Here is a 23,578-nt window from a genome sequence, read left to right on the forward strand (position 1 = left end):
TCCAGTACCGACGCTCTCATCGAGATGGGTGTCCGCACCGGCCTCAGCCTTCTTTTTGCTCTGCTACGCCAGAGCTGGATGATGCCCCCGCCGCCCGGCTCGGGTGGAGGTCCGGGTGGCAACATCAACTTGTGTAATTGACGTCATTCACAACAGCCATCGACGTGGTTAGTTCCCTGCCGCCCTCTCTCTGGCCAATGAGAGCAAGATCCCACCAATGGGCCTGGACTGTCTGGCTCAGGTCACCACGTTCCTGAAGGGAGTCACCATGCCCAACTCGGGGGCAGATACTTTAGGGCGGCGGCTGGCCTCGGAGCTCCTGTTAGGGCTGGCCTCACAGAGAGGCTCCCTGCGCTACCTGCTGGAGTGGATCGAGATGGCGCTGGCTGCATCAGCTGTGGTCAGTACTATGGAGCCGAACAAGAAGACCCAGGAGGGCCTCATCGGATACGACTGTTTCATGAACATCCTCATGCAGATGAGACGCTCCCTGGTGAGTTAACCATGCTGTGGTGTGTGATGTAATGAGCAGTTCCCCCTGGGATTAATAAAGTCTGATTCTGAATTAGAAGCTCCCATTAACAACATGACACATGACAAAGAACTCAGTGAGCATCTGGCTGATCTGCAGATGATGTGAGATGAGTTATGTAGGCTTATGCAATATTAAATATGAAGCATGGGGGGGCTCTCGTTTTTCCACTATTGGTAAGAAAAATGTACAAATTAACTTCAGTTTATTTATATTTGTAATATTATCAGTCTTTTCAGTCTTTCTTCTCGTTTCCGTAGAGGTGCGGTGAACCCTGAGGTGTTAAAACCCCTGTGGGTGCAGAGGGTTAACATGTTAGCTCATCAGTGATGTTGAAACATGCAGTATATCGTAGGTTTGTGGTCTCAGCACTGACCTGTGTTGTTGAACTGTCTCAGGGCTCCTCTGCAGACCGCAGCCAGTGGCGGGAGCCCACACGGACCTCTGATGGCCTGTGCTCCTATATGAGGCGGCACTCTGTCTGTTTGAAGAGGTAAGGCCCACCGGACTTCATGTTTCATTATGCTGGACCAATTAACCCTTTTAAACCCGATGATACTTAATTTAACCACGTCTTTTTTGTCCAGTGTGTCGGATGGCGTCAGACTACTCTCGCACCTGTGTCAGTCCGGACAGCATTCAGACCGGCGAGGCGCCCGTGGTGTCTGAGACCTGTGAGGTGTATGTGTGGGGCAGTAACAGCAGCCACCAGCTGGTGGAGGGAACGCAGGAGAAGATCCTGCAGCCCAAACTGGCTGCCAGCTTCGCTGACGCACAGACGGTGAGACAGAAACAAATGTGTGACTTTAAGAAGGAAACAGTCCTCCGTGATGAGATGTGTGTGTCTGTGTCCTTGCACTTTAGTGTCAGCATGTCCAGGGGACGTACGCTGTGGGTCTGTGATAATGAACTAAACTTTCAGTGACCTAAAAAGTGGCACTTCCTTTGGCCTGAAAGGGGCGCCATTCTTTCTGCTGTGCTTTACTTCCCACCAATTGGTCACTCGAGTGTGATTAAATCAGTCTAGGAGCAAGTGAGGAACCTTTAGCATGTCATAGTCCATGAAGCCGGTCTGTGGAGTGGAGCCTCTGCTCCACCAGGCAGCAGCAGGAAAGTAGAAGCTGAGCTGATGTAAACACAGCAGCCCGCCACGGCGAGCCTCACCGCACAGAGCTGCACGTCTGTCAGCACCGAACCAGCCGGTCCAGCTGGACGGAGGCGTCCAGAACTCTGTCCTCTGAGCCACGTCTCTGTGAGGACAAAGACGCAAGCTGTCTCTGAACTCCCCACCGCCGAGTCCGGACAGGAGACATTTATTCAAGGGAGGAGACATCAGAGCGAGCACGGAGCCTCCTCTTCCTCACACTGAGACATCAGGCAGGTGGAGGACTAGAAGCCTGGTCCCTGATCCAGCAGAGAGCACGGAGCTGATGCAGCAGACCATCACACAGGCTGCTGCTGGAGGCTTCTGGAGTAGACACCACCTAGTGGCTCAAAGTTGCATTACGTATGGCCAGCTGGTTAGAATGCTGCAGCAGACATGTGGAGGTCTTCTTTCTGTGTTGCTGTGTTTATAGACTACCTCTCCTGTTAGCTATAGTTTGCCATGTTGGTATTAATAAGCCATAAACACCGTCTTACAGTTAGCTCCTTAAAGGTCTTCCTGGGTAATGTGGTGGTGATGGGGTCTGTTGTGATGTCTCATGGAATGGTTCTCTCAGTAACAGCAGGGTAACTGACTCATCTTCTCCTGCTTCCTCTGCAGATTGAGGCGGGTCAATATTGCACATTTGTGATTTCCTCGGACGGCTCCGTCAGAGCCTGCGGGAAGGGAAGCTACGGCCGCCTGGGCCTCGGGGACTCCAACAACCAATCGACCCTGAAGAAGCTGACCTTGAACCCCACCGTGCCATAAAGAAGGTGTCGTCGTCCAAAGGGTCCGACGGCCACACGCTGGCCTTCACGACGGAGGGTGAGGTGTTCAGCTGGGGTGACGGTGATTATGGCAAACTGGGTCACGGGAACAGCTCAACACAGAAATACCCCTAAACTTATCCAGGGGCCACTGCAAGGGAAGGTAGGGTTTCACCCCCGTTCCACCCCACACACGGTATTTTAATGTCTGCTGTACATTCCAGCTGCACTGGGTGAATCACTGCTGGCAGGTAGCAGTGATAAATGTGATGTCGGCTCCTTTCTGTCCCTTCACTCCTGAATGAAGAAATGATGTTTTCTGTGTCTGCTGGCATCATAATAATGTGTGTGTGTGTCAGGTGGTGGTGTGTGTGTCTGCCGGCTACAGACACAGCGCTGCGGTCAGCGAGGATGGAGAGCTGTACACGTGGGGTGAAGGAGACTTTGGAAGATTAGGTACGTCGCAGAACTCTCTGATGTTTCTGAGGCGTGGTGTGGAGCTCGTCCGTCCTCATATAAACCATGTGGCTGTGTGTGAATGCAGGTCACGGGGACAGCAACAGCAGGAACATTCCCACTCTAGTAAAAGACATCAGTAATGTCGGAGAGGTGTCGTGTGGAAGCTCCCACACTATTGCTCTGTCCAAGGACGGGCGCACCGTGTGGTCCTTTGGAGGAGGGACAATGGTGAGACGTCCTTCACGTTTTTAAATGTTACCCATCCGTCTGAGTGTCGGACTGAGATGTGAGTGTGTTCCTGTGCAGGGAAACTAGGCCACGGGGATACTAACCGGGTCTACAAGCCCAAAGTGGTGGAGGCCCTGCAGGGGATGTTCATCAGGAAGGTGTGCGCAGGAAGCCAGTCGTCTCTCGCCTTAACCTCCACGGGACAGGTAGGACAGGATTTACCTGCACAGAGAAAGGCTTACCGCTGACAGTGTCGACTCTTTACTCAAACTATGAAGGGTAGAACATTGATTAGACCAGACCAACGTTTCTTCCTCTCCCCAAAGAGGGAAGGAAAAACAAGCTTTAATCTAATCTTCCTTCTGACGTCACAGTGCAGAGAGGAGAGCGCCTGATCCGGCTTTTATTGATCATTTCAAAACTGTTCAAAGGCTGTAAAGAATCTGCACCCACAATCCTCCAGGAGCAGCTGAAGAGGGGAACACTCAGCCGCTGTCACCCGTACACTGAGCAAGAACGGTGCCACTCCAGAAACACTGTTTTATTCATGGTGTCTGATCCCACACACTCCTCCCAGCTACGCTGTCTGTTGACATTTGTTAATAAAGTTAATCCAAAGAATTAATCGAATCATTTTTTTAGTGCTGCTCTCTCATGGCTGCCTCGTGCAGTCACCCGGACCTCTCTGAATCTATCGGTTATTGCTGATTGAAATTCACCAACATGTCGTGTTCCTGCTGACTGCTGAGTGATGTGTTCTGAGCTCAGGCTGTGTTCTGTCTCACCTGTCTGACGTGGGTCTGAACTGTTTCACGGTGTCTCCAGGTGTATGCGTGGGGCTGCGGCGCCTGCCTGGGATGTGGCTCCTCTGAGGCCACGGCACTCAGGCCCAAACTAATTGAGGAGCTGGCTACCACCAGGGTGGTGGACATCTCCATCGGGGACAGCCACTGCCTGGCCCTGTCTCACGGTAGGCCTCTCCGTTCATGTCTGTAGATGGTTAACAGCGGCCTGGATCAGTGCTGCAGTGCTGTGAGTCCTGTCCGCTCGATGTTACTCTGACACAGTCTGTTTGCTGAGGACTGTCGCAACGTGGTGATGTAACAGCAAATACATAGATCAAATTGGTTTAGGCTAATGCTTAACTTTCTGAGGTCATGTTTCAGTTTATTTACTCGGTTTAATGAGAATTTGTACATGTTGACCTTGCAGACAATGAAGTGTACGCGTGGGGCAACAATTCAATGGGCCAGTGCGGGCAGGGGAACTCCACCGGACCCATCACCAAACCCAAGAAAGTGGTTGGTCTGGACGGAGTCGCCATTCAGCAGATCTCAGCTGGCACCTCCCACAGCCTGGCCTGGACAGCTCTGCCCAGAGACAGGTTAGTGTCCGCAGCACTGAACCCGCACAGGTAGCAGGTACAGGCCCTAAAGGAGGGCGGGAGGGAGGGCGATGACATAACAGCTCTGAGCTCAGACTGTGTGACGGAGGTCAAAGGGCAGCAGGGAGAACACAGGCTGACATGGTGATTCAGAGTGGAGAGGGACTGAATTTATCCACTGGGTTGTCTTCATGTGTTTCTCAAACTATGAAGGGTAGAACATTGATTAGACCAGACCAACGTTTCTTCCTCTCCCCAAAGAGGGGAAGGAAAAACAAGCTTTAATCTAATCTTCCTTCTGACGTCACAGTGCAGAGAGGAGAGCGCCTGATCCGGCTTTTATTGATCATTTCAAAACTGTTCAAAGGCTGTAAAGAATCTGCACCCACAATCCTCCAGGAGCAGCTGAAGAGGAGAACACTCAGCCGCTGTCACCCGTACACTGAGCAAGAACGGTGCCACTCCAGAAACACTGTTTTATTCATGGTGTAAATCCCACACACTCCTCCCAGCTACGCTGTCTGTTGACATTTGTTAATAAAGTTTGACGGTTCCCAGGCAGGTCGATGTTTGTTTGTGAGCTGCTAATTATGCTAACAAGGCAGAGACTGTTTCCTGCCGACGTTTCTCTCGTCACGTTGTGACAGGAAGAGGAACCACCGCAGCTCCAGCCTCTGGGTCCTCTGTCCACAGATCGTTGCTCTGTAGATGACAAACCAAGACAAACTCAGTGTCCAACACTTGTTCAGGGGCAGCCAGGCCAGCCTCAGTCTTTCCTGGAGGCTGCAGGGCACATGACGCCTGATGAGGCTGGAATTTGGTCTGGTTCTGCTGCTGCTGCTGCAGCTAAGGCAGTGACCGTTCCATTCCTGCTTGTTAAAATGTTTCTGTAGATGTGACCTAAAGTCTTTGATTGGTCGGTCCCTCCGTTTACCTCATCAGTGAACCTCTCCATCTGCAGGCAGGTGGTGGCCTGGCATCGTCCGTACTGTGTCGACTTGGAGGAAAGCACCTTCTCTCACTTGCGCTCGTTCCTTGAGCGTTACTGTGATGGCATCAACAGTGAGGTTCCTCCTCTTCCCTTCCCTTCGTCCAGGTCGGTCCTCCTGAAGTCATTAAATAATGTACACAGCATTAGAACAAAGTCTGTAACTAAAGGCGTCTGTGTGTGCAGGGAACATCATAACTTCCTCAAGCTGTGCCTTCGGCTTCTGTCCAACCATCTCGCGCTGGCCTTGGCTGGGGGCGTGGCCACAAGTATTCTGGGCCGGCAGGCCAGGCCTCTGAGGAACCTGCTCTTCAGACTGATGGACTCCTCTGTGCCGGATGAGATTCAGGAGGTAAGAGAGGCACTTTAGATCATGTGGAAACTGGTCAGATGGAGACAGACCGAGACAGGAAGCACCTTTCTTTATTTCTTTTATGAGCATTTATGAATCTGTTAACACATGAAAGTGAAAATATGTTGGTGTGTGTCCCATCAGGCGGTGATCGAGACTCTGTCGGTGGGGGCAACCATGCTGCTGCCTCCGCTGAGGGAGAGGATGGAGCTCCTTCACTCTTTGCTGCCTCAGGGCCCTGATAGATGGGAGAGTCTCTCCAAAGGACAGGTGACCTCATTTCTATATAGTTTTATTCTCTCAAGTCTGCCCCCCCTCTGAATGTCTTGTTATTGATGTGTGTGTGTTTCTTGGCGTCGCAGCGGATGCAGTTGGACATCATCCTGACCAGCCTGCAGGACCACACCCACGTGGCCTCTCTCCTCGGCTACAGCTCTCCCACCGACGGCCCTGAGGTGCTGCCCTCTGGCCCTGCCTTCACATCATCCCCTGACCCCACCTATGGCGCCACAACCGGCCACCCCGACACGCACCTGGCCGAAATCCTGATGAAGACGCTGCTCAGGAAACCTGGGCTTTTACACCGTGAGTGGATGATGGTTACAGGGCTTTCTCTTATTGATTGTGCCGTGTGGCTAATCAGTCACATGTTAGCGTTTCTCAGTATGATGCGTTCAGAATAGACCTTGCTGAGGGAGGAAGTCATCAGCAGCGCCTCCTGTCAGAGCTGCAGGCAGAGCATGAGTCACATTTAATCCTTTGTTATGATCACCTGCTGCCTTCTTTCCTGGCACAGCAGACCCGTTCCTCTGCCTCAGCTTTTTATTGATTGTAACACAAACACACAGGCTGTGAGTGAGCGGCATTCTGCAGGCATGGACGATGAAGGATGCTCAGACTGCAGGGCTTTCTGCAGTCACTGCCTCTGACATCAGCTGTTAGCGTTTTGATTAAACACCAATGAAGGAATCTGAGTTTGATGAAGAACAAAGCCAGTGATTGTTTGGGTGAAATCTAACATGCAGGAATAGAGCAGAGTGCTTCTTGCTTCTGTGCAACACTACTCCATGCTGCACTGTAGTACTGCCAACAACAGTGGATGTAAGCTGATATAAACATCTGTGGTGAGAGTGAAGTTAGTCCCATTCCTTCTGAACATTTAGGCTAATAAACTAACATCTGTGCGTGTGTGTGCTGTACAGGATCAGGCGTTCGGGGAGCTGGAGAAGAACAGCGATAAGCTGCAGCAGGGAATGTCCTCCTCCGACAGCAGCCAGCCGGCTCACCTGCACCAGCTGCTCTGCTCCCTGCAGAAGCAGCTGCTAGCATACTGCCACATCAACGCTGTCACTGAGGTACTCTGCACACAGCGCTCACTTCAATGATTGTTTACTTTTATGAAGCAGGTCTTTGTCTTCAAGCTGATTTTGATTTGATTCATGCTGATGATGAATAGATGAACACATTGTGATCTTCCATGTTTGTCTGCAGAACTCCAGCAGCGTGGCTCTGCTGCACAAACACCTGCAGCTGCTGCTGCCTCATGCCACAGATATCTTCTCTCGCTCCGCCACCCTGATCAAAGAGAGCTCCTGGAACGGCAGCATACGAGAGAAGCTGCAAGGTGAGTCACTGAACCTCTGAGTGCAGCTCACTTGACACTGTTTTACTGCTGAGTCCAGACCAAAAATCACTTCTATCCGTCTCCTGTCCTCTCCAGAAGTGATCTATGTGTCAGCAGCAGGCAGCATGCTCTGTCAGATAATCAACTCCCTGCTGCTGCTCCCGGTGTCGGTGGCGAGGCCTCTGCTGAACCACCTGCTGGACCTGCTGCCGCCTCTGGACCGCCTTAATCGCCTGCTTCCTGCTGCCTCTCCTCTGGAGGACCAGGAGCTGCAGTGGCCTCTTCACGGTGAGCACAGCAGTTAAACTTTGTTTTCATCCAGAGCTCCTGAAGCCGAAGCTAACTTGTCTAACGTTCTAGGTACGTCCGACTTTGCTGAACCCGCCTCGGGAATGTCGCTGCCGCAGCCCGCCCTGTCCTGGGTGTGGCTCGTGGACCTGGAGAGGACCGTGGCTCTGCTGGTCGGGCCGCTGCCTGGGCGGGATGCTGCAGGGAGCGGCGACCTCGCTGGAGGAGCAGGACACAGCTTACTGGCTCAAAACGCCGCTGTTCAGCAACGGCCTGGAGATGGACATCCCACAGCTAGGTACACACAGCACAGAGACACCTGCTAACAAAGCTGTGACGTCCCTTCTGCTGAGAGGGGGCCCAGGCCTCCCCAGGCTGTTCACTGGAGGAACTGTTTGATGGAACTGTTCGTGATGGTTCTGTGGGTTAGAGACTGTTTCATGACTGATTTGTCACTCCTCCCCCGCAGACGCCTGCATCAGCTCCTTGTTGGAGGCGGCTTTGTCGGGTAATGAGGAGCAAAAGCCCTTTGACTGCACGCTGGTTCCTGATCTGAGCATGCTGGTGGATTTGGCTCTAGGCTCCTCTAAAGAACCAGCCAACAGCCTCTGGATCAACATGCAGGACTACGCCATCAGCAAAGGTCTGACCTGTACTGCAGCTTTAATGAACATTAACCCTTAAGTGTGCCGTGCACTGAGTATTCTCTGTGCTCTGTTGCAGACTGGGACAATGCGTCTCTCAGTAATGAGTCCCTGTTGGACACTGTGTCCAGGTTTGTGTTGGCGGCCTTACTGAAGCACACGGGGCTGGTGGGCCCGGCCTGTGGAGAGGGGAGGTAACGTCACACCATGCGTATGAAAAACAGGTTGTTGTGTAGTGTCAGGCTAAATTACACTTAACATGCTGTGTGTTTTCTAACCAGGTACCAGCCATCCAAGTCGCTGGCAGAAGTTTATCGCAGTGTTTATAAAGTACGAAACCGCCTGCTGGCGTGTAAGAACATGGACTTCATCCAGACCAGGTCTTCTTCACGGGAGAGGAGGGTGAGCGGAACAAACTGACACACTAAATGACTCAAACTGTTCTCCTAAGTTGTTGTCGGGTTCTGCAGTCTGATCAAAATGAAACTCTTTGAGATGGTTGGTGGAGCTGTAGGGAAAGTTCCTGCCCTTAAATATCCTGTTTATTTTCTGGAAGTAAGAAAACTTCCATTAAGAATACAGGCAGTGTCCAACACTCAAGATATGACAGAGACCGCCTCAGTCTGTCCTCTCAGAGTTATGATGGTACTCATGAATATCATGTGGGCAGATCTCAGACAACCAGGACTCTCTGGACATGGACCCTCAGGAACACTCCTTCACGCGCACTATTGACGAGGAGGCGGAGCTTGAGGAGCGAGCTGACCGCGAGAGAGAGGAGGGTCACCAAGACCAGGACGACGAAGAGGAGGACAGGGAGCACGAAGTGATGACAGCTGGGAGTGAGTGCACAGATACTCAGGAAGTTCTGCAGTGTTGTGATATATTTAAATACACAAATATCCAGGCAGGAAGTTGTGTTACAGCAGCTGTAAGTGTGCTGTCATAACCCTGACAAGCTGTTGTGGCTTCTGCTCATCCACTAACCTGCATCGTGTGTGTGTGTGTGTGTTTTATTTGTGTGTGTGCGTGGCACAAAAGAAATCTTTCAATGTTTCCTGTCAGCGCGGGATGTGGCTCGTAGTCGGGACCGAGAGCGGGGCAGCAGCAGCACAGGCCTGGGCTCTGTCTCCAGGAGCGTTGGAGGAGGAGGAGGAGGAGGAGGAGGAGGAGGAGGAGGAGGAGGAGGAGGAGGAGAGGAGGACGCCATTCTGTCTCAGGAGGGGAGGAGGGGCAGTACGGGTCTGCCCGAGGGTCAGGACCTGTACACCGCAGCCTGTAACTCTGTGATCCACCGCTGTGCCCTGCTGCTGCTTGGAGTGAGCCCGGTGCTGGGCGAGATGACCAAACAGAACCAGGAGGAGGGCCAGACCCAGTCTGCCACAGGAACACAGGAGTGTCTGAGCTTCATGACCAGGTCAGAGCAGGTGGAGTTGTGCTGACTCACAACTCATGTCTGTGCCTAAACTGATGAGTAGTGCATCGCTCAGTTTAGCCTGACGTGTTATCCTGTGAATAAATAACAAACGAGTGTTCAGACGGGCTGTGTGCGGACCTTAAAGAAACAACCTACAGCCTACAGCTGTGGTTAGTAAGATAGGAGCAGTGCGAAAAGAGCCGCTGGTGCCCTCTGCTCCTGGAGTTCAAGCTTTGCCTCACAATAAATATTTACATGTAGTGAGACGTAGCCTGTTAGCAGCCAATGCAGCAGCTTCAAGAATAACAACACAGAGTGACGAGCTGCAGCAGCCCTGTCCTGGTTTTCTGCTGACGACTTGTTGGCTGATTGAATCCTTGTTAGCTGAGATCACATGTGTTGTTTTCTGCTTTTTAAAGTTAAAATACAGATAAAGTCAGTTTAATGAGTTCAGTATTTGAGTCAGAATGAAACCATAAATGAGTATTTAGTTGCTGTAGTTTGTGTAGTAGCTTTTCCTACATGAAGTGCTTCCACGGTCCTCAGGCTGCAGGTACAGGTGTGTTTTTGCTGACACTGCTCTGAATTCTTAACCTTAGCCTGGAGCACTCTGTTATAAACCTGTGGCAGGTTATGGTTCTGCTTTAACCCTCTGAACACCAGACTGTTTCTGTGTCATGTTAAGTCACTGTGGGCCCATTGTTGGCTGCAGCATAAAGTCTGCACACTGGGTTCTTACCTGAGAAATCAGCATCAGGATTTAACCCTGAGGGAGATTCTCTTCTGTTGCAGGCAAGAAATGAACGATGGCATAGAACCAGAATACAGAAAATATGTAGAATGAGGTGTTTGGATGAAACATCAGAGACTTTTTCTGCTGTGTTGATGATTGATCACTTCTCTTTGTGTGTGCAGGAGTGAGAGTCTGAGCGCAGAGAGTCGCTCGGTCCAGAGCAGTCCGAGCTACAGACTGATGAAGTCCAGGAGTGAGTCGGACCTCTCCCAGCCAGAATCAGACGAGGAGGGGTACACTTTGGTAAAACACACAGACACACAGACAGACAGATTCTACTTGCTCTGCAGAGCTACATGTCTGTGTTTGGCCTTTCAGAGTGGACGGAGGAACGTGGACCTGGACCTGGCGTTCTCCCATAAGAAGCGAGGTGAGGGTCAGAGCGAGCTGGTGGCACAGTGACAGGATGTTGTGTTTGGTTGTCGTCCTTCATGCGTTACTCTTGTCTCTCTGTCTCTCGGTCGCTCTGTGGATAGTTTATTTGCTTCTTTTGGGGCAGTTGAGCCCCAAACACAAGAGGAGCTCCAAGCAAGTAAACGATGGCATGTTTCTTCCTGTGTTACCTCATTCCTCCATGACTCCCCCTGACTCCCCCCACCCCACTCATCTCTCATGGTGGGGTTCTTGAATACATGAGGGATCAGGAACAAACAGCAGTGCATTCCTCTGCTTGCTCCCGTCATGCTGAGCGGTTCCGGTCCTGGCTTGATTTGGACTCAGACGTTCTCATTCTGCTCTTCAGCTGCAGTCTGTTAGAGGCAGAGTCATACTGGCTGAAGGCCCGAGCCTGCATGTAGAATCAGCATCTGGTGAACTCTTAACCCTCAGAACCCCAAGCAGTCTCTGTGTTTGTTTCCTTCAGCTCCATCCTGTCTGCAGTCAGAGAGCAGTCAGAGTGTGTGTGTGTGTGTGTGCAGAATCACTCAGGTATTCAGACAGTGACTCTCTGAGTGTTGGTCATGTGACTGCTGCTCACATGTGACTCCATCATGGCTTCCTGCTGGGTGCTGAGGAGGACAGTGTTTGTTTTTTGCATTTGAAGTTTTTATTTGATAAAGTTTTTCATCACACATGATGCATTCGAGGACCATCAGAAATTTAAACATGTGTTTACAGTCTCTATCTGATAAACGGCGTCATAGACAAGAGAATCTGTCAGCAGGTTTTAGGGTTCTGAGGGTTAAAGACTACATGGTCCATCCATCCAAAGACTTCTTCTGTGTATGTTTACATCTGAAAGGCTCTCCTCCTCCTCCTCCTCTTCTTCAGGCCTGCTCCACAGCTCGCCCGACTCCCTGGCTGAATCCTGGTTCCGGGCCAAACTGAGTCACCAGCGCAGCTACAGTTCGGCTCATTCATACGAGGAGTCGGACCTGGACCTGAGCCGCTCGCTCGGCGTCCACGCTCTCATCGACAACATGGTCAGCTTCATCAGTGGCGATGTGGGCCTTGCTCCTGCCTTCAAGGAGCCAGAGGAAAGCATGTCCACCAGCCCGCAGGCGATCATCCTGGCCATGGAGCAGCAGCAGAGCAGAGCGGAGGTGAGGGCACGCCAGGGTTTACACGACCATTAAACCATCTCAGAACCTGAGGATGAAGTGAAGGAAGACGTTTAATATTTCGGACATTACCTTCCTAATCATCTCCTCTGTCTGCTGGAATTGCGTCTGCAGCTGCGTTTGGAGGCCCTCCATCAGATCGTGGTGTTGATCTCCGGTATGGAGGAGAAGGGCAGCCAGCCGGGCAGCGCAGATCGATCCAGCAGCGCCTTCCAGTCATCCTCCCTGCTTACCTCGGTCAGGCTGCAGTTCCTTGCTGGCTGCTTCGGCCTCGGCACTGTCGGCACTGGTGGGCTGAAGAGGGAGAGCGTGCAGCTTCATCACTACCAGGTACGAAGCGGGTCACTCGATGAGGGGTGCTTCTGTGTTTATTTTGAATGAATGTGATGTGTTTTTTTTTTTGCAGGATGGTGTGAAAGCAGCAAAGAGGAGCCTCCAGATGGAAATCCAGACTGCTGTCCATAAGATCTATCAGCAGCTGTCTGTCACTCTGGAGAGAGCGCTGCAGGCCAACAAGCATCACATAGGTAACCCCGACACGGCATGCCTCACCGCCCTGGGCCGCACTGAGAGCTCCTCACACATGAGAATAGACGCTCACTTTCTTTTTCTGCTGACACAGAAGCTCAGCAGCGCCTCCTGCTGGTGACCGTGTTTGCTCTGAGTGTTCGCTACCAGCCGGTGGACGTCTCCCTGGCCATCTCCAGCGGCCTGCTGAACGTTCTGTCCCAGCTGTGCGGCACAGAGACCATGCTGGGCCAGCCCCTCCAGCTTCTGCAGAAACCTGGAGTGTCCCAGCTCAGCACAGCACTGAAGGTGGCGTCCACGCGCCTGCTGCAGATCCTGGCCATCAGCACCGGGTGAGACTTATTTCAAAGGCTTCAAACTGCTTTATAGAATTGAACCGTTGCAGAGGAAAGGTTGCAATTTGTCCATCTGTGGATTGTAGGACTTATGCCGACAAGCTGAGTCCAAAGGTGGTCCAGTCGCTGCTGGATCTGCTGTGCAGTCAGCTGAAGAACCTGCTGTCTCAGGCGGGAGTCAGCCTCCTCTCTGCTGGAAAAGACCCAGAAGATGCCAAACATGAGGACGGTGCAGACTCTGAGAAGAAGGACTTCAGAGGTGATCATGAAACGTGTCTCTTCACTAAAGTTTTCCAGGAATATGAACGGGAATCATGTGAAGACTTGTCTTGTCATCTAATTTAACTTTTGTTTCTGTTGTTGATCTTCAGCTCTGATCCGTAAGCAGCACACAGCCGAGCTGCACCTCGGAGACTTCCTGGTCTTTCTCAGGCGGGTGGTGTCTTCCAAGGCTATCCAGTCTAAGATGGCATCCCCTAAATGGACTGAGGTGCTGCTTAACATTGCTGCTCAGAAGTGCTGCTCAGGTACAAATCACCGATTGAAACGACCGGTAAAGTTTAAAGTTTGATCAAATTAAGACGTTAACTCTGTAAATCCAGGGGTCCCTCTGGTGGGGAACTTGAGGACCCGTCTTCTCGCTCTGCACGTTCTGGAGGCTGTCCTGCCTGCCTGTGAGGCCAACATGGAGGACGACCAGATGACGCAGGTACCTCTGAGTTAGTCTCCAACAGGAGTCTGTTGTCGGTCAGTCAGCTGATGGATCTTTCTGTCCTGCAGGTGGTCGAGCGGCTCTTCGCCCTGCTGTCTGACTGCATGTGGGAAGCTCCCATTGCTCAGGCCAAACACTCCATCCAGATCAAAGAGAAGGTTCAGGAGCTCAAACTGCAGGTGTGCAGCCTCTCCTACAAACACATGAAAAAACGTTGAGAGATTATCTGTCTGAGTGGCTGATGTTCATCCTGCAGGGAGAAGCTGAGGAGGAGGATGAGAACCTCCCCATTCAGGAGGTGTCATTTGACCCGGAGAAGGCTCAGTGCTGCGTGGTGGAAAACGGTCAGGGGCTGACACACGGCAGTGGGGGGAAAGGCTACGGCCTGGCCTCCACAGGGATCTCCTCTGGATGCTACCAGTGGAAGGTACAGCTTTGGTCTTTATCTGTGACGGCAGCTTGTTCAGAGGTTTTTTTATGATGACCTTCATGTTTTATCCCACTCAGTTTTACATTGTGAAGGAGAACCGAGGTAACGAAGGCACATGTGTCGGCGTCTCTCGATGGCCTGTGCACGACTTCAACCACCGCACCACGTCGGACATGTGGCTGTACCGCGCGTACAGTGGAAACCTCTACCACAATGGCGAGCAGACATTGACTCTCAGCAGCTTCACGCAGGGAGACTTCATCACTTGTGTCCTCGACATGGAGGCCAGGACCATCTCTTTTGGGAAGAACGGAGAGGTCAGAGGGATTTCTTTACCCACTGATTGTTGCATCGCTTTCTCTCGCTGACCTCTGACATGTGATTCCACAGGAGCCCAAGTTAGCCTTTGAGGATGTGGATGCCACAGAGCTGTATCCCTGTGTGATGTTCTACAGCAGTAACCCTGGGGAGAAGGTGAGAGAAGACGTCAGAGCTCATAGGACATGTCAAACCAGTGTTAATGTCTCTTTGTGTACTTGTTGCAGCATTTGTTTGCAGTTGTGTTCCTTTGTCTGGATTCCAGGTTAAGATCTGTGATATGCAGATGAGAGGAACGCCACGTGACCTCCTCCCTGGCGATCCAGTCTGCAGCCCCATGGCCACCGTGCTGGTTGAGGCCACCACACAGCTGATCCGCATCTTACACCGCACAGACCACTGGACCCATCGCATTAACAAGACCATGGTCGATCGGCTTCACAAGATCAAGCCGTGCTTCAGAGACTCAGCCAGCTCTTCCTCAGGCAGCGGCGGTCAAAGATTAAAAAAGAGCCGCTCGGTGCAGAGCCGCGAGGAGCACGACGCCCAGAGGGAGAGCCAGGAAACTGCAGCAAGGACGGAGGAGGAGCGGGGTCGCCACGGGCGGCAGCATGGGCTGGGCGAGCTCTCGGAGCATCACCTGAGGACGCTGTGCACCGACGTGTGGCCCGTCCTGGCAGTCATCGGAGGGGCGGACGCCGGGCTGCGCGTTGGCGGCAGATGTGTGCATAAACAGACCGGGAGGCATGCGACTCTGCTGGGTGTGGTGAAGGAGGGCAGCACCTCCGCCAAGGTGCAGTGGGACGAGGCTGAGATCACCATCAGGTACAGTGAGAGGTTTGCTGTGTGTCTGTTAGGTGGTGATGGTACAGATTCTGGATTTATTTTTCCAGCTGAGGAGTGTTTGGGTCTCTCTGTGTGAAGCGTGGAGTGAGCGTGTCTGGTGTCTTTAGCCGCTTACTTTCTGGCCCTCCCTCTGATTGCTGTGTTCTTCCCGGCCTTCGTTAACCCCTCACTCACTGTGGCATGCCCACTCCCACTCATGGCGTCTCTGTGTTGGTCTTGCATGCTGTGCTCTTTCTCTCCTGCCCTCTCCCTCACTTTGTGTTTCCTTCCCTTTGTCACTCCCTTCTATTAAAGCTTCCCAACTTTCTGGTCGCCTAGTGACACTCCACTTTACAACCTGGAGCCCTGCGAGCCGCTGCCCTTTGATGTTTCACGCTTTCGTGGCCTCACCGCCTCGTTGCTGTTGGACCTCACCTACCTCACCACCATCCACGAGGAAACTGCTGCCAAGCTCAGCGCCCGACGCCACGAGAAGAGGCACCGCAGTGCAGCCTCAACTGGGCACGAGCCGACTGGGAGCGACGAGAAGGCCGAAGGCGAGGGGCACAACCGTAGTGAACAGAAAGAAAGTGCCGGAGCAGCATCCGGAACAGCTGCGCCCACCGCCACCTCTGAGTTGCGTGTGTCCCACAGCCTGGAAGAGGTCAAAGCTCACGTGGCACCCAACTCCAAATCAGAGAGTGAGATCTCCTCTGTGGCCGGTGGCAGCGAGAACCTTTTCACCGCAGCGCCGCACACTCCAGCCGAGGTGAGCAGAAAGAAAGGCCACGAGCACAGCGCCCGCAGTCACGAGCCGGGTCTGTCCTCCATCCCCACGCAGTCAGAGATCCATGCTGTGCAGCTGTCCTACCTCTACCTGGGAGCCATGAAGACGCTGAGCGCCTTGCTGAGCTGCAGCAAATACGCCGAGCTGCTCCTGATCCCAAAGGTACGTTCAGGAGATCTGCAACCAGATGTATCAGACCTAAATATTGTTTTTCCTTGCAAACTTAATGATTTTTAGTTTAAGAGTTTTATCTCCTGAACTTTAAAAAGTCCCTTCTTCCCTTTGAATGAACTGTTCCCTCCTGGACATCCAGGTGTTACCAGAAGCAGTGCCCAGTGGCCACAATGCCGACCTGAACAGCAGCGCTGCGGGGAGCACAGCGCCCACATCGCCGGTCTGTCAGGAGGAGGTGGAGATGCGCGCTGCTCTGCAGTTCCTCATGCGTCACATGGTGAAGCGGGCGGTGATGCGCTCGCCCATCAAGCGTGCGCTGGGTCTGGCAGACCTGGAGAGGGCACAGGCCATGATCTACAAGCTGGTGGTGAACGGGCTGCTGGAGGAGCCGAGCGGAGGGAAGACAAAGCCAGGTCAGGAAAAAGCCAGGAAGTAAGGACTGTGACGATAAATGTTTGGGATGGCGTGGACTCAGCGGTTCTTCCTTTTCAGGAGTGAGGAGTGAGCCGGAAGGAGAGGGGGAGGGCGCAGAGGGTGAGCAGCTGGCACAGACCCCCGTCACCACCAGCCCCTCCGCCTCCAGCACCACCTCCTTTATGAGCTCCTCGCTGGAGGACACCACCACCGCCACCACACCCGTCACTGACACAGAGACGGTCCCTGCCTCTGAGTCTCCGGGCGTCATGCCTCTCAGCCTCCTCAGGTCAGAGCGGACGGCTCGTGTTGGCGAGCGGCTATGTGCTCCTGCAGATGATGATTTTAACCGTCCTGTGTGTTGTGACAGGCAAATGTTCTCCAGCTACCCCACCACCACCCTGGTCCCCACACGCCGCGCTCAGACGCCTCCGGTGTCATCTCTGCCCACGTCCCCGTCAGACGAGGTCGGCCGCAGGCAGAGTCTGACCTCCCCCGACTCCCAGCCATCCAGGCCACAGAACAGAACCGGTACCTGTAAGTATACGCACACCTCAGAGCTCAGGAATTAAACCCATGCCTACACCTTGATTAATTCACGTCTCCATGTGCTGCAGCTCTGTCAGACCCCAGCAGCAGACTCTCCACCTCTCCCCCTCCACCCGCCATCGCTGTGCCGCTGCTGGAGATGGGCTTCTCCCTGCGTCAGATCACCAAAGCTCTGGAAGCCACCGGTCAGTACCTCCCGCTGTTGGCTTTAAATAAGTCTGCATCAACAGAAATGAATGTGTTCATGTTATCCCAGGAGCACGGGGAGAGGCAGACGCCCAGAACATCACCGTGCTTGCCATGTGGATGATAGAACATCCGGGTACGGACGACGAGCATGACGAGCCGCACACCAGAGGCAGCGGGTCTGACTCCTCCTGTCCCGGTGCCATGGCGTCCACCGGGGGCAAGTCAGTGGACAGGAGCTCGTACCTGTGCTCTCCGGGAGACATCGCCAGCGCCGACGCCTCAGAGATGGAGGAGGGCTTCAGTGAGAGGTACAGCTGGAAGTCTGGCGCTGAGCTCATGTTTGTATGAAGATCATAAAGTGACTGAGGCTGGTCTGCTTGTCAGAATGTTTGTTTGTGCTGTTCTCAAAAAACGTGTATTTCCTGAGTGTGAGTTTGTGCTTGTGTGTGCTGTGCAGTCCTGACGGTCTGGAGCAGGACAGCGCGGCAGCCTCCAGTGGTGGTCCTCTCAGAGGTCGCTCTGCTGTCGGACGGAAACCACGCTTCGACCTGGCTGCTCGCACCCTGCTGGCCCGTGCTGGTGAGAATACCCCTCCTGTTATCTCCAGCTTCCTCTTCCTCTCCGCAGCTCGCCTCAGATCATCTTCTCCTCTCTCTCCTCAGCTGGGCTGTACCGCTCAGTGCAGGCCCACCACAGCCAGTCCCGCCGGGAGGCGTCCTCGCTCCAGCAGCAACAGCAGGATCCTGGGGCCCTGTATGACTTCAACCTGGATGAGGAGCTGGAGATGGACCTGGATGAGGAGACCATGGAGGCCATGTTTGGCCAGGACCTCGCCAGCGACACTGACATTCTGGGAATGTGGATCCCGGAGGTACTGGACTGGCCAACATGGGTGTGTGTGACTTTATGCTACGGCCCGAGAGCTGCCATCTCCATCCTGCTCTTTACCTGCATCGCTGTCACTCACAGTAACACACCTGTGCACGCTCACACCACAGAACTCACCTCTGAGAGCTTCCGACTGGCATGAAAGGAACAAGCTGCTGCCTCATTATGATCACTGATCCATGCTTCATAACTGATCACACTACATGATCGCTTTGTTGTTGGAAACACACCTGCCCTCCTGTTTTTTAACCTGTGTGTGTGTTTTCCTCGCAGCACGTGTGTGAGTCTGACGATCGGGACGAGGTGGTGGTGTGCGAGCTGTGCGAGGCCAATGTGGCTAACTTCAATCAACACATGAAGAAGAGCCACCCGGGCTGCGGGCGCAGCGCCAACCGACAAGGTTACCGTAGCAACGGCTCATACGTGGACGGCTGGTTCGGAGGGGAGTGCGGCAGCGGGAACCCGTACTACCTGCTGTGTGGAGGCTGCAGAGAGAAGTACCTGGCCATCAAGAGCAAGGCCAAAGTCCCCATCGTGGAGAGGTGTGTGTCAGTAAATCACGTGTTTTTATCTTTTCGATTGATGTACTGATGATGTTCTGTTCTCAGGTACAAGGGACAAGCTCCTGACCTCCTGGGAAAGCAGGACAGTGTCTATGAAGGTAAGACTGGATGATCATCTGATGTGTTTATGGTAGCGCCGACCTGCCCTCGGTGACTCTGAGTCTCCTCCTGCAGAGGACTGGGACATGCTCGACGTTGATGAGGATGACAAGCTGACGGGGGAGGAGGAGTTTGAGCTCCTGGCCGGCCCACTGGGTCTGAGCGAGCGCAGGATCGTCCCCGAGGCCGTCCAGTTCCCAGACAGCGACCCGCTGGGAGCCTCCGTTGCCATGGTGACAGCCACCAACAGCATGGAGGAGACTCTGCTGCAGATAGGTAAGGAAGTGATCAAGTCACATTGACATGAAGTCAGAGTCTGTTCATCACTGGGGGTGAACCAAGAGTGCCCTCTCACTCAGGATGTCAGACGTCCGTGGATAAGAGCTCGTCGGGCAGAGTGACGCTCGGCGAGCAGGCCGCCGCTCTGCAGAACCCTCACGACCGGGTGATGGCGCTGAGGAGGGTGACGGCTGCAGCTCAGGTGCTGCTGGCCAGGACAATGGTGATGAGAGCGCTGTCGCTGCTGTCTGTCAGGTAAAGGCTGCTGCCGCCTTTCACGGTAATCCTTCAAAAATTAGAAAGTGCATCGCACTGGAGTTCTACCTTCTCTTCCTCCTCAGCGGATCGAGCTGCAGCCTTGCGGCTGGTCTGGAGTCTCTCGGCCTGACCGACATCAGGACGCTGGTCCGGCTTATGTGTCTGGCAGCAGCGGGCAGGGCCGGTCTCTCCACCAGTCCCACAGCTGGCTCGGGCCATGCCGAGAGGCCCCGTGGGACCGCCAAGGCCAGCAAACCCATCTCTTGTCTGGCTTACCTCAGCACAGCTGTGGGCTGCCTGGCCTCCAACAGCCCCAACGCTGCCAAACTGCTGGTGCAGCTCTGCACTCAGGTACTCATCATCACTGCAGCATAGTCCTCCACACACACACACACACACACACTCACACACTCCATCATGTCTGCAGTCAGAGAGCAGTCAGAGTGTGTGACACAGTCAGTGTGCAGAATAACTGCAGAAAGCTGCAGGTCAGACAGAGACTCTCTGAATGTTGGTCATGTGACTCCATCATGGCTTCCTGCTGGTTGCTGAGGAGGACAGGGTGTTTTTTACTTTTTTCATTTTAAATGTTTAATTCATGCATGTAGTCAAAAAGCTGCGTGTAAAAGTGAAAAGTAAATATTTAAGCTTAGATTTGGTTTGATTTTCACACATGATGCATTCAAGGACAGTCAGAAGTTTGAAAGTTTTAATTCTCATTTTATTTTTTTAAGAAAACACATTAAAACACATGCTGGCAGGTTGATATTCAGCGAGTAAAGAAAAGCATCATGTAAATGTTTGTTTACCTGCTGTTGATCTGTGCTGGCATAAATCTTTTACCTCATTCAGGAAGTCAGAGCGTTGTGTCGGTTTGTCTTTCAGAATTTGATCTCTGCAGCGACGGGCATGAACCTGACCACGGTGGATGACCCCATCCAGAGGAAGTTCCTGCCAAGCTTCCTGCGAGGCGTCGCCGAGGAGAACAAGCTCATCACCTCGCCCAACTTCGTGGTGACTCAGGCGCTGGTGGCCCTGCTGGCCGACAAAGGAGCCAGACTGCGCCCTGCCTACGATAAGGCCGACATGGAGAAAAGAGGTTGGTAGGCAGAGTGCGGCTGTTCTGTGTTGGTTGGTTTGCTGGTGCTGGGTTTTTTTTCGTGCACTTCATGCAGTGACGTCTTCATTCATCTTCTGTCACAGTTCTCCTCTCTGTTCACTGTGCTCGCTCCTGGTTTTGTTTCACTGTGCTTGGTTTCCATCGCTGTTCCCCTCACTCACCTGGTGTTCTTGTCACTTTGTGTTCCGTGTCGAGCAGGTCTAATTGCGCATTTGTATGCCCATCCTTCCCATAATCCCTCCGCTGTAGGCCCTCTGGAGCTGGCCAATGCTCTGGCGGCCTGCTGCCTGTCCTCCAGGCTGTCCTCACAGCACCGTCAGTGGGCCGCACAGCAGCTGGTCCGCACGCTGGCCGCTCACGACCGCGACAACAACCACAGCCGGCCGCAGACCTTCGCCGACATGGCGGGGGACCTGCGGAAGTGCTCCTTCATTAAACTGGAGGCCCATCAGAGCAGGGTGAGCAGCTCTCTGACAAAACACAGGCAGTGAAACGTGTCTCTGTGATGCTGTCTAAACAGAATTCTCCCCATCAGGTCATCACCTGTGGCTGGTGCAGTAAGAAAGGCCTGTTGGCCACCAGCGGTAATGACGGGACCGTCAGAGTGTGGAACGTAACCAAGAGCCAGTACACCCTGCAGCAGACCTGCATCTTCAACAAAGAGTAAGGATTCCCTCCGACGCTGCAGTCACTGTCAGAGTGACAGTGACTGTTCGACGCACGGTTCACTCACATGAATGCTAATGTTCATGTGTTCATCAGGCAGAAATGTTTCCTCATCAGTGTGTGTTCACTCGCTGTGTCTCCTCAGTGACGGCTCCTCGGAGGAGGGGGTGTCAGGTCTGGGCTCTCCCAGCGATCCATGTTTGTCCCCACTCGCATGGAGCGTGACGGGAAAATATCTGGCCTCCGCCATGGAGAAGATGGTCAACATCTGGCAAGTCAACGGTAAACAGATATTTCTTTGAACTCCCGTCACATGATCAGTCAGAGTGTTCTCATTGGCCCCTGCAACATAAAGTTAAAGGGTTAAAAAATATGATCTTCACATACTGTAGATCAATGAAACAAACCAGATGAACCCATGTAGGTGACATGGAGTCAGGATTTTGACCATCGTAGGGTTAATGTTTTATTGTACCTGTGAAGTGTGGCTCAGCTTGTGTTCCTTGTGTGTGCGGTCCGGTCATGTGTGAATTAAGATTTCATAGCTGCCATTAAAAATAAATGTGCCCGAGGGCTGGAGGAGGTCCAGTCATCATTTCCTGCCTCCTAAGGCTCCCTGCAGTGCGCTCCATCTGTCCACCTTCACCTGCCTCCAGGCCCAGAGTCACGTGTCATTGGCGCCTTCCGCCTCTTGTGTCATTCAAACGTGACGCTGTGGTAGTCGGTAGTTTTGTGTTCGTTGATGGCTCTGTGCTAACTGTGAGCTCCGTCTGTCCTCCTAAAGGTGGGAAGGGTCTGCTGGACATGCAGCCTCACTGGGTGTCGGCGCTGGCGTGGCCTGAGGAGGAGGCTGAGTCCCTGTGGTGCGGGGAGCCCAAAGACATGCTGCTGGTGGGCCGCATGGATGGATCTCTGGGCCTCATCGAGGTGCTGGATACCTCCAGCATGCACCGCACCGAGCTGGAGCACTGCTACAGGAAGGATGGTACGGACCGGGGGGGGCTTTCTGTGGTCTAAATAATGACAGCTCTGCAGGCGGCTGAGCCTGATGGTTCTGTCCTCTCTCAGTGGCAGTGATGCACATCGCCTGGTTCAGTGAAGACAAGCCTTTCGCTGTGGGCTATGCAGACGGGAAGCTGCTGATTGGATCCAAAGAGCCCTTAGAAAAAGGAGCCATTGTGGTCATCGACGCACACAAGGTGAACCAGCAGATCCTAAAACTCTGCCTCCACAAGCAGGTCACATGTAGATTTACAGCTGAGGCCTGTTTTTCAGGAGTCCATCACCAGTATGAGGTGGAGTCCCACCGGCCAGATGCTGCTGACTTGTGCCAAAGAGGAGACGGTGAAGCTGTGGGTCAGTCCGGACTCGCAGCCAGGCTCTGGTTCTGGCTGGCGCTGCCTGCAGAGCCTCAGACACCCCTCCCTGGTGAACAACGTGGCGTGGTGCAGCCTGCCGGGGCGTGGCCCGAAGCCCCTCAGCATGTTCGCTGTGTATGTCATGACACGTCACTGTGGGCTCGTTACTGCAGCATAAAGACCTGCTCCTGTCTGCAAGCAGCAGAGCAGACATACAGGGTCACAGGACCCCAGACATTAACACACAGCAGTGCTGAGAGACATCCTACATGTGATGTACGGCCGCCATGGTGCTTCTGGGTTTAATGAGTCACATTGTTTTTCAGATGCTGTCAGAACGGCCTTGTGTCCGTCTGGACCGTCCCTCAAGAACTCTCCAGCTTCCCAGAATCCTCTTCCTCTGACTCAGAGGGATGGTGGGAGAGTGACGCAAAGGCCAAATTAATGGTAACCATATTTATTTTGTAAACAAACAGAGATCGGTTCGACGGTCGGTCTCACCTGTGCGATCCCCACTGATGTGTTGCAGTCCTCCTGTTGGTCAGAAGATGGCGCAGCGTGCGTTTTCCAGCTGAAGGGACACATCACTCCGGTACGGACGCTGGCATTCAGCCCGGACGGCTGGGCTCTGGCATCTGGAGGAGTGGGAGGCCTCATGAACATCTGGTCTTTGCGGGTAAGGAACACACACACAGCAGTGCACATGTAATGAATATTTACAGTCACGCTGAATACCTGCCCACTGTGTGTGTGTGACAGGATGGGTCCGTGGTCCAGACTGTGGTAGCTGGCTCTGGTGCGATCCAGAACATCGCCTGGGTTCCAGATGTGGGAGTGGCGGTCTGCTCCAACAGGTCAAAGGTCAGACGTCCCTCCTGCCTCTCCATGTCTCTCCGTGCTCCTC

The 23,578-nt window shown here is 53.3% G+C and overlaps 1 protein-coding gene across 1 annotated transcript in view; it reads left to right on the plus strand.

Moving 5' to 3' along the window:
• herc1 (HECT and RLD domain containing E3 ubiquitin protein ligase family member 1) overlaps nt 1–23,578 on the plus strand; it is a 57,429-nt gene that overhangs the window by 27,291 nt on the left and 6,560 nt on the right. The window contains 67 exon segments of the mRNA XM_028401058.1: nt 25–138; nt 141–183; nt 186–493; nt 931–988; nt 991–1,024; nt 1,118–1,313; nt 2,298–2,424; nt 2,427–2,575; nt 2,577–2,609; nt 2,806–2,902; nt 2,991–3,133; nt 3,190–3,339; nt 3,959–4,103; nt 4,346–4,517; nt 5,479–5,613; nt 5,692–5,857; nt 6,002–6,127; nt 6,220–6,423; nt 6,425–6,442; nt 7,060–7,212; nt 7,349–7,481; nt 7,578–7,769; nt 7,842–7,945; nt 7,947–8,067; nt 8,239–8,412; nt 8,493–8,607; nt 8,695–8,815; nt 9,084–9,255; nt 9,455–9,514; nt 9,578–9,830; nt 10,746–10,866; nt 10,942–10,993; nt 11,893–12,164; nt 12,297–12,512; nt 12,589–12,709; nt 12,805–13,042; nt 13,132–13,304; nt 13,417–13,572; nt 13,648–13,754; nt 13,826–13,936; nt 14,014–14,184; nt 14,265–14,504; nt 14,578–14,661; nt 14,771–15,330; nt 15,646–16,279; nt 16,431–16,704; nt 16,784–16,994; nt 17,076–17,242; nt 17,323–17,439; nt 17,511–17,751; nt 17,901–18,022; nt 18,106–18,335; nt 18,605–18,873; nt 18,940–18,992; nt 19,069–19,269; nt 19,353–19,527; nt 19,614–19,881; nt 20,416–20,629; nt 20,900–21,108; nt 21,186–21,313; nt 21,462–21,598; nt 22,101–22,301; nt 22,385–22,515; nt 22,592–22,809; nt 23,001–23,121; nt 23,204–23,350; nt 23,434–23,535. Coding sequence (XP_028256859.1) covers nt 25–138; nt 141–183; nt 186–493; nt 931–988; nt 991–1,024; nt 1,118–1,313; nt 2,298–2,424; nt 2,427–2,575; nt 2,577–2,609; nt 2,806–2,902; nt 2,991–3,133; nt 3,190–3,339; nt 3,959–4,103; nt 4,346–4,517; nt 5,479–5,613; nt 5,692–5,857; nt 6,002–6,127; nt 6,220–6,423; nt 6,425–6,442; nt 7,060–7,212; nt 7,349–7,481; nt 7,578–7,769; nt 7,842–7,945; nt 7,947–8,067; nt 8,239–8,412; nt 8,493–8,607; nt 8,695–8,815; nt 9,084–9,255; nt 9,455–9,514; nt 9,578–9,830; nt 10,746–10,866; nt 10,942–10,993; nt 11,893–12,164; nt 12,297–12,512; nt 12,589–12,709; nt 12,805–13,042; nt 13,132–13,304; nt 13,417–13,572; nt 13,648–13,754; nt 13,826–13,936; nt 14,014–14,184; nt 14,265–14,504; nt 14,578–14,661; nt 14,771–15,330; nt 15,646–16,279; nt 16,431–16,704; nt 16,784–16,994; nt 17,076–17,242; nt 17,323–17,439; nt 17,511–17,751; nt 17,901–18,022; nt 18,106–18,335; nt 18,605–18,873; nt 18,940–18,992; nt 19,069–19,269; nt 19,353–19,527; nt 19,614–19,881; nt 20,416–20,629; nt 20,900–21,108; nt 21,186–21,313; nt 21,462–21,598; nt 22,101–22,301; nt 22,385–22,515; nt 22,592–22,809; nt 23,001–23,121; nt 23,204–23,350; nt 23,434–23,535 — 11,208 coding nt within the window.

The sequence above is a fragment of the Parambassis ranga genome, chromosome 3 (assembly GCF_900634625.1).
Source record: "Parambassis ranga chromosome 3, fParRan2.1, whole genome shotgun sequence".
In the NCBI taxonomy this organism is placed as follows: domain Eukaryota; kingdom Metazoa; phylum Chordata; class Actinopteri; family Ambassidae; genus Parambassis; species Parambassis ranga.